This window comes from Heteronotia binoei, chromosome 3, assembly GCF_032191835.1.
Source record: "Heteronotia binoei isolate CCM8104 ecotype False Entrance Well chromosome 3, APGP_CSIRO_Hbin_v1, whole genome shotgun sequence".
Lineage (NCBI taxonomy): Eukaryota > Metazoa > Chordata > Lepidosauria > Squamata > Gekkonidae > Heteronotia > Heteronotia binoei.
In genome coordinates, this window is record NC_083225.1 from 172,647,950 (window position 1) to 172,660,328 (window position 12,379).

Here is a 12,379-nt window from a genome sequence, read left to right on the forward strand (position 1 = left end):
CTGACTATCTATGCTAAGAAAAACAACAAACGGGCTATTTACAACGATAAAGGCAAGAAGACCAATATCTCACCGACCGGGAACACAAAAGGCAAACCTCTCCGCACAGCGGTCAGAAAGGAACTGGCGGGATTCCTGCACTGGTGCCGGTGAGCATGCATACTGGGACGCATGCGCATGCCCATTGGCGCTGAGCACGGAAAAATCCCGGGCTTTTCAGATACCGATTCGGGGATTGGCACAGGCGCTCTATCCCATGAGTGTGAAGCACAGAGACCACAAAGAAGATCCAATGGAGTGACTACATAATGGGTGTGGCATGCATGTTCTACCTGATACTGCTAGTATACGGGATGCTAAATTTTGTACCAATTGGAGTTTCTGAGTTGACTTCAAGGGAAGATGCACATAAAACACATTAGAACAGTATAGCTTTGAGGCCACCATGGCATGGATCTATGTGGCCACATTGGCCGAGTCAAGGTAGGGGGCCAACCGCTGGGCTAGGTAAAGCTCATAGAATGCTTTTCTTTGCAGCTGCAGTGGCTTGCTTCTCCAACAGTAATGCTGAGTCCAGTATGATCCCTATGCTCTTAACTGAATCAGATGGTGTCCACCAGATCCCATCAAAAGTGGGGAGTATAGTATCCTTCAAGTGCAGCCATTACCTCTGCTTTATCAGAATAAATCAGCATTTTATATACGTGGACTCCCCCGTAACCCTTCTCAGACTTTGATTTTGGTGTGCCAAACACAAGAAATAGAAGCACCAGGGCTTTTTTTCTGCAGAAAAAGCCCACCAGGAACTCATTTGCGTATTAGTCTACACCCTCTGATGCCATCATTGTTTCACCAGGTCCTTTTTATAGAAAAAGCCCAGCAGGAACTTATTTGCATATTAGGCCACACTCCCTGATGTCACCATTGTTTCACCCAGGGTTTTTTTGTAGACTGCGTTCTTGTGCAATCCTGTTCAAAAAAGAAAGCCCTGAGAAGCACACACTATTCACAACCATCTCAATATGCAATGCCAGCATTTTGCGTGGATAGAGCAATGTGCATTTTTTTTTTCATATGCACAGAGTTTCAATACATGCAAACCCGAATTGCTCCAATGCCATCCAAGGGAGTGACTTCACCAGGGGTTGTTATCCAATCACCAGTCAGATATTTGAATTCTAACGTTCCCAAGTCCATAGGTGAAGTCTACCAGAATGAGGAATGGTTTATGAGGTTTTCTCTCTTTTAGGGGGCTTTCTCTCTTTTAACTGTTTTCTGATCTGATTGTGGCCTGAAGACCATTTTATCGATATTGCTTTGGCTATGAAGTGTATGTCTTTGCTGGTTTTATGCCCTGCCTTTCTTTTGAATGGCTGGATTCCAAGGGGGTTTTGTCTTGCTGTTTTAGTTGCAACCTACCTCAAGCAGGTCTCTGAAGAAACAGTAAATATATATATTTGGATATCTCATCCTGTGCATTTGGATGTTCCGTGCTGTTGGTCATACTGACTTACTCTATGTAATCTGCCTCATGTCTCAGTGAGAAAGGCAGACTAAAATGCAAATAAATACATACACAGATGAAATAAGTAACTTCGACAGGCGTGCACTGCTTAGCATGAGTTTCCATCTGTGAGGTTGATTTATGGTTGACGCAGGACCTTATTTTCACCGTCTGCCCTGATGCCTTAATTTTTTTTATTACAAGCAATCACAATTCTACTCTTATTACCGTCATTGTTTCAAATTTTAATGCCTTGAAAAGCCACCTTAATAAGACAACTCTGAGAAATAATTCAGTCAAATCTTGCATGAACCAAGGTGAGTTTCTATTTGCTTGGACAGCTGCCACATTGAGCTGAATCCTTTATTCTGTTTTTAATTAAGGGCTTGGCAGCAAAGAGCCCTTTTGTTAGCAGTTCTCCAAAAGACAAACCATAATTCTGAAGGAAGGCATTCAAAATGTTCTGGAGGACTGCCAGCCATCAAAAGTTCTTAATTGTTCAGAAACTGCACAGTGCTTAGTTCTAACTTTGCTGTGGAGTCAATAGGAAGTATTTACTGGTCAAAACCAGCACCTTGAATATATTTCCAGAATGCAGGGAACCTGTGTAGAATTTGGTTTGATCCAAAGATTTTGCGATAGGTTTAAGCTCAATAGTAGAGCATCTGCTCAGCATACGAAAGATCCCAGGTTCAAGTCCTGGCACTTCTAGTTAAAAGGATAAGATGATGCGAAAGGCCTTGTCTGAGACTCTGGAGAGCAGCTGCCAGTCTGAGTAGATGGTACTGATCCTGATGGACCAGGAGTCTGAGTCAATAAAGGTAGCTTGACATGTTCATTTGTTTTGCGATCAACAGATTCTCCCGCAAGTGCTGTTGTTTTTTGGACCCTAGCCCTACCTCCAAACCAGCTTTCATCTCCAGTGTCCACTCAAGTGCTCCATCCCAGACCTCTTCCAAATACCAGTTATCTTTTTTTTTCTTTTTTTCCATTTCAAGAGTTGAGAATGCTTAGGTATCCTCTTTCTCCCTTAGAGAACCAAGACACAACCTTGGCAGAAACAATGAAGAACCCAACATCCTTCTTCCCAGATAGGGAGCTTGATAAGCATTGGTGGGTCAACATTCCAAGCTTTTCACTGCCAGTTACAGCCTGGTTTCGAATGTGCGTTAATCTTCCAACATAATTTTCAGAACATGACAATATGTTCAGCAAAATTATATGCTGCAGACCCTCCTAGTCTATTTCACTTCATAATATAAGTGCACATCCAGGGGGAAGTATAGTCTTAAAAGTCCCTGAGGTGGAAAAAGGTTCTTTTTTACATACTCTTGGATGATGTGGAGAAATATGATGACATCAGCATGCCAGGTGACCATAGAAGGCTCCCAGAATGTTCCACTGAGGCCAATCCATTCTCTGGTGTTCAACCAGGGGCACCCACTTACTTCATCACCAATTCCTCCAGCAGGAGCTGCTGGATGAAGTTGATTCCCATGTACCAGCCTAGTGCCTCTCTATAGGGGTGGAATTCTAGCAGGAGCTCGTTTGCATATTAGGCCAGACACCCCTGATATAGCCAATCCTCCAAGAGCTTACAAGGCTCTTTTTTTGTAAGCTCTTGGAGGATTGGCTACATCAGGAGTGTGTGGCGTAATATCCAAAGGAGCTTTTGCTAGAATTCCACCCCTGCCTCTCTATATTTTGGCTTTTAGACTGTAGTGCAACAACAAGGGAAGGGCAGAAAGTCTTTGCTCCTTGTGGCCAGGCTCTTCTGATTGGTTGAGCAGCAGAATGGATCAGCCCCCCCCCACCTCCAAAGCAGTCATTTTCTCCAGAGGAAGTGATCTCCATAATCTGGAGATCCATTGTAATTCTGGGAGATCTATCTCTGAGTCTCACCTGGCTGCTTTGGAGTGGGGTCCTCCCCAAACCCCACCTTCCCCAAGCTCTATCCCCAAATCTCCATGAATCCTCAAACCTGGAGTTGGCAACCCTAGGCTCAGCAGGCAAAACCTAAGTTGGAATCTTCTCTGTGGTGGCAAGAATTAGAGACGTTAAGGACTGCTTCCCTGTTCAGGTTTTGATTTGCAGCTTTTAGGTTCCGAGCTTACCGCTTTCATACATGTTCAGTTCATAACAAATCTCTCCCTCAAAAAGGAAGTTATTTAATTAACATTTCAATATTTATATCCTGTTCTTCTTTGTAAAACAGATTCCGGCAATCACCAGAAAACCTCCAACATTAAAATGCATAATTAAATAATATCACACGTCTAATTATTTCTATCAAGCCTTATAAAGCCAACCATTGTCAATCAAATGAGCTTGCCCGTTATCTCTTTCCCGCAGGCATTCAGACAGTCAAAGGGGGTGAAAATTAATGAACTGACATCTGACCTTTTATTTTCTCTTAGTGCCTTTTCTCCTTTCTTCCACGAGATGGTCGGTTTTGGAGAGGCTTGCGGCTTGCACTCCGCAGCAACTTCTTGGCCGATGGTGACAATGATGGTTTTCTTCAGCTGACTTGGTGGGAAAGTTGGAGCAGAGGCTGTTTGACAGGGAAAGATTTAGGCTTAAGGAAGGATTGCCAGCTTGCAACACAGAAATATAGAGCTGAAAGGGATCCCAAGCATCATCTAGTCCAACCCCCTGCACAATGCAGGAAATTCACAGCCTCTCCCCCCTACTTCCCCAGTGACCCCCTCCTCTAAGGCCAGAAAAAGGGCAGGGGTCCTCAAACTACGGCCCGCGGGCCAGATGCGGCCCGCTGAGGACGTTTATGCGGCCCGCCGGGTTATGGCAAAATCAGACCGGAAGTGACGTTCGACCTAAACTCGCGTTAGCAACGCACACTTCCGGCACTGGGCTGAGGCGGCGGAGACAGAGTGTGAGGCGATACCGAGGTGAGGTGAGTTCCCAGGCCGGGATGTGTGGTGTGGGGAAGGGAGAGAGATGCAGAAGACGGAGAACTGACGGCCCACGGCCTTGTACAGTAACGGCAGTCCGGCCCTCCAACAGTCTGAGGGACAGTAAACTGGCCCCCTATTTAAAAAGTTTGAGGACCCCTGGTATAAAGCCTCCAGGTATGTCTGCTATAGCTCTCAGGGACTCTGGATCTCTAATTTTAGTATGGCACGATCAATGCTTGAAGTGAAAGAAAAAGGGAGATGGTTTCAGTTTAAATTAGACTCTACTCAACCTCTGGTCCATTTTGTATAATGCAGTGTCATGGTTTTTGAGCCACCTGGAAATAATTGCCTTAGTCTCTACCCCACCCCACCCCACTGGATACCATTGACACCATTTCCCATAGAATGTGCTGTGCAGGACTATCTGGCAAAACTTGACCTGAGTTAATAGCAGATTCTTCATAAATTGGAATCAGAGAGAGGAACTTGGCGGAATTCTGGAACTACACACCCAAAATCCTCAGCTCGGCACCGGTGTAAATGGCTCCATGCTTGTTTTCTGCTACACACTGGTACATTCCAGCATCCGACTGATTGACACTGTGGATCATCAGTACACCATTAACCATCTCAATCCTGCTCTGTAATGGAATAGAAAAATAATTCTACAAAAGCAAACAAAATCAGAATAATTTGTTCGGTTTTCAGCTTCAGAAGGAAGTAGAAGGGGGGGGAGGTGTTACAATGGATTAAATGGTCTTATTGTACTCAACAGGCAGTATCTTATTGAAGTTTGTTGGAAGTTCCTCTAGCCCAGGAGTGACCAAACTGTGGCTCCTGAAGCTCCCACTGCCCCGTTGGTTGGCTTGGAGAAGGTATCTGTCTCTTTAAATCACTTCTCCAAGCAAAGATGGCAACTTGGAGAATGCATTTAAAGTTAAAGTTGCTTTCTTTCCATCTCTCCCTCCCCATATATTTCTTCCTTCCTTCCTCCCTCGCTTTCTTCCTTCCTTGCAGCTCTCAAACATCTGACTTTATTCTATGCAGCTCTTACATTAAGCAAGTTTGGCCACCCCTGCTCTAGGCTATGAGAGCCTCCATCCAGTCTTAACAGTCACGTAAGGTGGAGGCAGGCTTCAAACTTTGCTTAAGGGAATGGAAGGTCTTGGCTTTTCCTTTCTTTTGTCTTTGGGAGAATGCTAAAACACTTTGGATACAGGTTAGGGCATGCAATGGTTGCAAAACTACACTTGAAAGTGCACAGGAAGCCACTAATGCAGTCTCAGGAATTATAGTGGTCACAGAACTACTATACTACTCACATCCATATCCCACACACAAGAAGCCTACTGAATTATAATCAGTACTATGTGTATTGTAATTATAGTCATAATTAGGTGTATTCTGCATTACAAGATAGGAAAATTCTGCACCACATTTCTGTGACGGGACAGGCAGAAATTTGCAAATGTGTGCAAATGATTGTACTGTTCATATTTTGTGTAATTCTGCTTCCTCCCAGAGAGGGCAACAAGGCCTACACAGGCAGTGCTGAACGTCTAGCGGTTTCCTCTCAGAGGCCACACTAATTTAACACAAGCAAGGTGAATCGAAAGCAAATTTAAAACTACCGAGCATTTACCTCCTGCCAGAGCGACGCTCCATTTTTTAGCCAGCGATAGGTTGGCCGTGGCTTTCCAGTGGCTTTACATTCCCATCGAAGCTGATCCCCACTGTCTAGCTGGGTATCATTAAGCCTCTCCATCCAGTGGGGGTATGCTGCCAACAAAGAGAGAAAAAGCATCACAATGTTTATTGTTGCTGAACTAGGCAGCTTTATCTAATGTTCTGATGGGTCTGTGTTTGATCTATCACTGAGTGCTTGGCTTCTGTCTATGTCAGCCAATCAAGAGTGCTTATGTAGAATGGGGGGAACACAAACATATGAACATATATGAAACTGCCTTATACTGAATCATTCCCTTGGTCCATCAAAGTCAGTATTGCCTACTCAGACTGGCAGCAGCTCTCTAGGGTCTCAAGCTGAGGTTTTTCATGCCTATTTGCCTGGACCATTTTAGTTGGAGACGCCGGGGATTGAACCTGGGACCTTCTGCTTACCAAGTAGATGCTCTACCACTGAGCCACCGTCCCTCCCCAGGAACATATGAAGCTGCCTTCTCCTAAATCAGACTCTTGGTCCATCAAGGTCAGTAATGTCTACTCAGACAGGAAGTGGCTCTCCAGTCCCAGGTGGAAATCTTTCACATACACCTACTAGCTGGTCCTTTCAACTGGAGAAGGCAGAGACTGAACCTTCTGCCTGTCAAGCAGATGTTCTACCATTGAGCCATGGTGCCTCCCTTGTAAGAAACTAATTCTCACAAGACATTATATGATAAAGCTAAATGGGTCATAGTCCAGAGTAATGCTTTGGTTGCCAATCTCCAGGTGGGGCCTGGCATTCTCCAAGATGGACAACTGTTTTTCAGACCACAAGAATCAGAGAATTGTAGAATCATAGACTTGGAAGGGACCCTCAGGGTAATCTAGTCCAATCCCCTGAACAATACAGAAAATTCACAAATACCGTCCCTCTAAGTTCACAGGATCAGCATTGTTGTCAGATGGCCATCTAGCCTCTTTTAAAAAACCTCCAAGACCCCTCACCATCTTCGTCGCCCTCCTCTGGATCCAGCTTGTCTATATCCTTACTGCCAGCAGTTACCATGGTCTTTTTCTTGCATTTTCTCTGGGAGTAAGTGAAAACTTATTGCAAACCCACTTGCTCCCCCCCACCCCCAGCCGCGGTTCTTGTGCAATTAATTTGGGGGCACTATAATATATGAGGAGGAAAGAGCTGTTTTGTGCAGTTTTTGGTGAACACTGGGGAGCTGGCCAGTTGTTCTAATTCCTTCAGGTCATCTGTTGTCAAGCTGATCTTTTAATTGGCTTTATTGCTCTGTTTATTGTGTTTATTTATTTGTACTGTATCTATTGCATTTTAAATGTTGTCAACCACTCCAAGAGGGTATTAAATAAATAAATCTTGTTGTTGTTGTTAAAAGTGTAAGTGGGGTGACTTGTTCATCCCAGATCCATAGCATTTTGTGGCATCAGACCATCCTCTGGATCATTCACAAAGTCCTCCCTATTAAGCATGCTAGCCTCCAGGTGAGGCCTGGGGAACTCCTGGAATTACAAATCATCCCTAGACTATGGAAGGCAGTTCCTCTGGAGAAAATGGATGCTTTGGAGGGTGGACTCTATAGCACCGTACCAGAGCTTTTTTTTAAACAGGAACTCCTTTGCATATTAGGCCACACACCCCCTGATGTAGCCAATCCTCCAAGAGCTTACAGGGCTCTTAGTACTGGGCCTACTGTAAGCTCTTGGAGGATTGACTACATCTGGGGTGGTGGCCTAATATCCAAAGGAGTTCCTGCTACAAAAAAAGCCCTGACTGTACCCCACTGAGGTCCCTGGCCTTCCCATATTCTATCCCCAAATCTCCACGAATGTCTGTTTTTGAAAACACTTCTGTAGAGTCCCCTGCCCACATGCCTGTTTCAGAATCCCATTTTCCCCATCGAACAAAATGGTTTAGCAACAACAGATGACACTGCAGGCTTACGGCCTTAATAACTATTCTACAGATGCCAAATTCCAAGGGAGAAAAGCCAGCTCAAATTAATAAGGCTTAACTCATTAATCCAGAGCACTGAAGAGGAAAGCCATTTAAATCTCTCCTGTATGGCATTGCAGGGGATCAGGTGTCAATGGCCTTGACACCAAGGAATGCAGAAGAATATATCTGGCAGGGCTGGTTAGTAATTGAGAGTTAGCCCAGCAGAAGGATCTATTTTGGACAGAATAAAATCAATAAAGCACTTTAATAGCAGCTCCTCAGCTGGATGGAATTTAAGAATAAATCTTGCAATCTATTTGGTATTTGACCAGTCACCAATCAGGGTCGGGAGAAGCTGCAAAAAGACATGACAGTTCTGCCCCAGTACGGTTGCAAAGAATATAAATCAAGTTGATATTTAGTCTTGAGTCTCAAGATAGCCAAAGGAGGGTTGGTCTGCAATGTGGACATGTATTGAAAAGTCAATGGAATTCACATGTGTCTATCCAAGAAACAAAATCATCCTTGGTGAAAAATGCCACCAGGTGGGGACTACAGATCTCCTGGAATTACAGCTGATCTCCAGACGACAAAGATCAATTCCCCTAGAGAAAATGGCTGCCTATGGCATTATACCTTTATTTGAATCCCACCTAAATTCCCACCTTTATCTGAATTATACCTTTATCTGAATCCAGACTCCCGTACATCTCCAGGAATTTACCAACCCGTAGTTGGCAATCCTTGTGTAAAATAATGAAGTTTGGAACTTTATTCAGAACATATAATGTATCCAGTGATGGATTCAAACACTACAAACTTGCAAAAGAAATCTCAGTTCTCTCCCTCTCTCTGACTGTCAAGTTCCCAGGGCCGGGTGGGGGTTTCTCCATCCTGAAGGTTCCCAACCTGCCAACTCGCATTTGGCCAGCGGTGGGGGGATTCTCCCCTGACGTCGCTGGCATGATGATGTCACTCGCAGGTAGATACCATAGAGTTATCTCTCCCAAATTGCTAGAGCATCTAAAAAAAAACCACAGAGCTTTCCCGGAAGCTTCTATAGTGGCCAGTGCATGATATCGCCGGTGCAATGATGTCACTTGTGAGTGCCGGAGGCTGTGGGGGACTTGGAAACACCCCCCCGCCTCGCCTCCCACAACCTGCAAAATCTGCTTCTGAAAATTGGGGGGCTCCCTTGGGAAGACTAAGGAAACCTCTTAAGAGTGGGGAGTGATTTATATCAGTTCCCCATTCACCTAATTTGAGGAAACAAACTCCAACTCACAGCTGAAAAACACATTAATGTAGAGTTTGATTCAAGAGTTCCCAACCCAAGAAGTTCTCAGCAATCGTATGTATTTTACTACTTTACACAGAAAGTGATTAAAATGTGGAATTTGCTGCCAGGGGATGTAGTGATGGCTACATAAGCAAACAGTTTTTAAAAAGGAATATGTAGATTCATAGAGGAGAAGTCCGTCAATAACTACTAGCCATGGTGGCTGAGGAGAACTTCCACATTCAGAGGCACTAAGCCTCTGAATCCCAGAGCCAGGAGGCATCATCAGGAGAAGACTTCAGCCTCTACGCCCTGTTATTGGCCATCCAGAGGACCTGGTTGGCTACTGCGTGACAGAGGATGCTGGACTAGATGATTCACTGGTCTGATCCAGCAGGACTCTTCTTATGTGAGGGAAAGAGAACAGGGAAGATGCTAGCATGCCAGCCAGTTCGCAAACTATTCAAAACTGATACCGTTTTCGCACACAGCTTACCACGCGGTCACGTTCCCGTTCTTTCCACAGCATTCATCGGATTTCCCACTATCTGCGCCGGAGTTACAGGAAGTGCTGCAGCTTTTGCGTAGCAAACGTAAACTGGGTTTTAGTGGTTTACGTTTGCTACGCAAAAGCCGTGGAACTTCCTGTAACTCCAGCGCAGATAGTGAGAAATCAGACAGACGCTACTGAGAGAACAGGAATGTGATCGCATGGTAAGTTGTGTGTGAAAATAGTCTGAATCATTTAAGAGGGCTTTTCTACATAGGCATAGTCTAGCACTGTACAAAAGGCTTCACAAAGTTACTTGGATAAATTATTTGGGACTTTGGTCTGTATTACTGTGCATTGTTAGCTGTGGCTGGATCCTATTGTGTAATGTTGTATCATTTAATGTGTCATGTTAATACTTATGCTTTGCTTCAGTTCTGGTTTTGGTTGGTTCTACAACCCAAATCTAATACCAAATGTCCTATCTTGTTAATGGTATTAACTAAATTCTGTAATCCGCCTTGTGTCCAAGTGAGGAAGGCAGACTATAAGCAAGGTAGATAAAATTAGGGCTTTTTTGTAGCAGGAACTCCTTTGCATATTAGGTCACACCCCATTATTGTAGCCAATCCTCCAAGAGCTTACAGGGCTCTTAGTACAGGGCCTACTGTAAGCTCCAAGAGGATTAGCTACATCAGGGGGATGTGGCCTAATAAGCAAATGAGTTCCTGTACAAAAAAGCCCTGGATAAAATTAAAGAGATATATATGCTTATTGTGGGCAAACAGGTTTATTGTACAGCATTCCTCCCCTTCCCTCAACTTGTCCTGCTGGCACTGAGAGGGATTGCTGGGAGGAATCACTAGATTGCACTGTAAATCCCTCTGGACTCAATGCAAATTACATCTAAATAAACTTACATTATAGAGCCCCATGGTGCAGAATGGTAAACTGCAGTCTGATCACGACCTGTCCAATCCCTGCGGAAGCTGGCTCAAAGTTGTCTCAGCCTTCCATCCTTCTGAGGTCGGTAAAATGAGTACCCAGATAGCGGGGGGTAAAGCGTACGTGACTGGGGAAGGCAATGGCAAATCGCCCCATGAAAACTCTGCCATGAAAATGTCAGGATGTGATGTCACCCCATGGGTCGATAACAACTCGGTGCCTTTACCTTCCTAAACATATATATAGGACTGAACTGTAACCTTGTTTAATATAATAAACCATGGTTTCAGATCTCACTAACCTAACTAACCACTGTTGGTGTAATTACCCATTTCCAGAGCATCACACAGTAATTAGTTTAATCAAATAATGGCTTCGTGCAAAGTCTGGACCGAACCTTAGACTCTCATATGAATCTTCTTAACACCATTTGAATCTGACTGTGAGAGAAGAGAGGAGAACATCTTGTATAGAACACGGAAAGCCAGCTGACGTTATTTGCAGTGGTCTTCTTTTAAAATGCAAGGTGTTGAAAAAAAGAAAGGAACTGCAGTGATGAATAGTATTCCACATTCTAGCAGACTAAAAATAGCTAAATACTGAAAAGGCACATAGACCCTCACAATAGAAAAAAAATATATCATAAAATGATGTCCAATAGCAACTACTAAACTAACAGAAAGTAGATTGTGTGGGGGGGGGGAGGCTCTTTGGACGATAAATGGGAATCATTTGCCATTTATGAGAAAGCAACAAAAAATTAATGAGACTACCCAAGTCAACCCAATTGTTCACTTTAATTAGACACATTTGAGAACATTAGGCATACACTGATAAGTCATTCAAGTCTGAAATGTTTTGTTAGCATGTAATTACTAAAATGCTGTTTGGATTATTTTTTTTTTAATTCAAATAATAACAATGTAAAAAGTTAAGAGGATTCAGAGCCTGGACTCCGAAGCTGAACGGTTCATAATGGATTTCCATCTCTCTCTTCCATCTCCAATCCCTTCTACAGTCAGGCATAAGTATGCTGACATCCCTTAGACTAGGGTCCCCAGCATGGGCACTATGGTAGCCAACACCTGTCCTGGCTCCTGCCTAGTGTTTTTATAGAGTCTGTGGGGCCAGGTGGGCTTTTGCCCAGCTAGGCTTCTGATTGGCTGTTGGAGATTTGAATGGCTGTGCAGGGAAAAGAAAATGTTGTTTTGGCAGCAGCCGCTACCACAACACCAAGATCTTCACTGTGCGGCTGAAAGTAAGCTGCCTGAGGCCATGAAATCAGATTCCCAATACAACAATGTTGGCCAAATTTTAGGTGTCTACAGGGATCTTTTGTAGAAAAATAAGTGGTGGAGCTCATAAGCATAACTCATTAGCATATGCCGCCACCACCCCGGCCAAAAGCAACCCGATGCAAGAAAGGAGAGCCCCGGGCAAGCGAGGCCTGCTTGGGCTGGCTAGAGATCCAGCCAGCCCAAGCAGGCCTCACTCGCCTGGGGCTCTCCTGGGCTGCACCCCCAGTCAAAAGGCCAGCAAGCCACCCGCTGCCCAAAATCACATAAGAAGTGGAGAAAGGGTGGTACAGGCTTCTCCAGGGGTTAATGAAGGTTTCTGGGGG

The 12,379-nt window shown here is 44.3% G+C and overlaps 1 protein-coding gene across 2 annotated transcripts in view; it reads right to left on the bottom strand.

Moving 5' to 3' along the window:
• Window positions 1–12,379, bottom strand: part of CNTN5 (contactin 5) — an 897,557-nt gene that overhangs the window by 204,460 nt on the left and 680,718 nt on the right. For both annotated transcript variants that reach the window (XM_060234908.1, XM_060234909.1), the window contains 3 exons: window positions 6,059–6,195; window positions 4,928–5,057; window positions 3,905–4,055 (listed from right to left, as the gene is read on the bottom strand). In XM_060234908.1, the coding sequence (XP_060090891.1) occupies window positions 3,905–4,055; window positions 4,928–5,057; window positions 6,059–6,195 (418 nt within the window). The remainder of the gene's footprint in view (window positions 1–3,904; window positions 4,056–4,927; window positions 5,058–6,058; window positions 6,196–12,379) is intronic.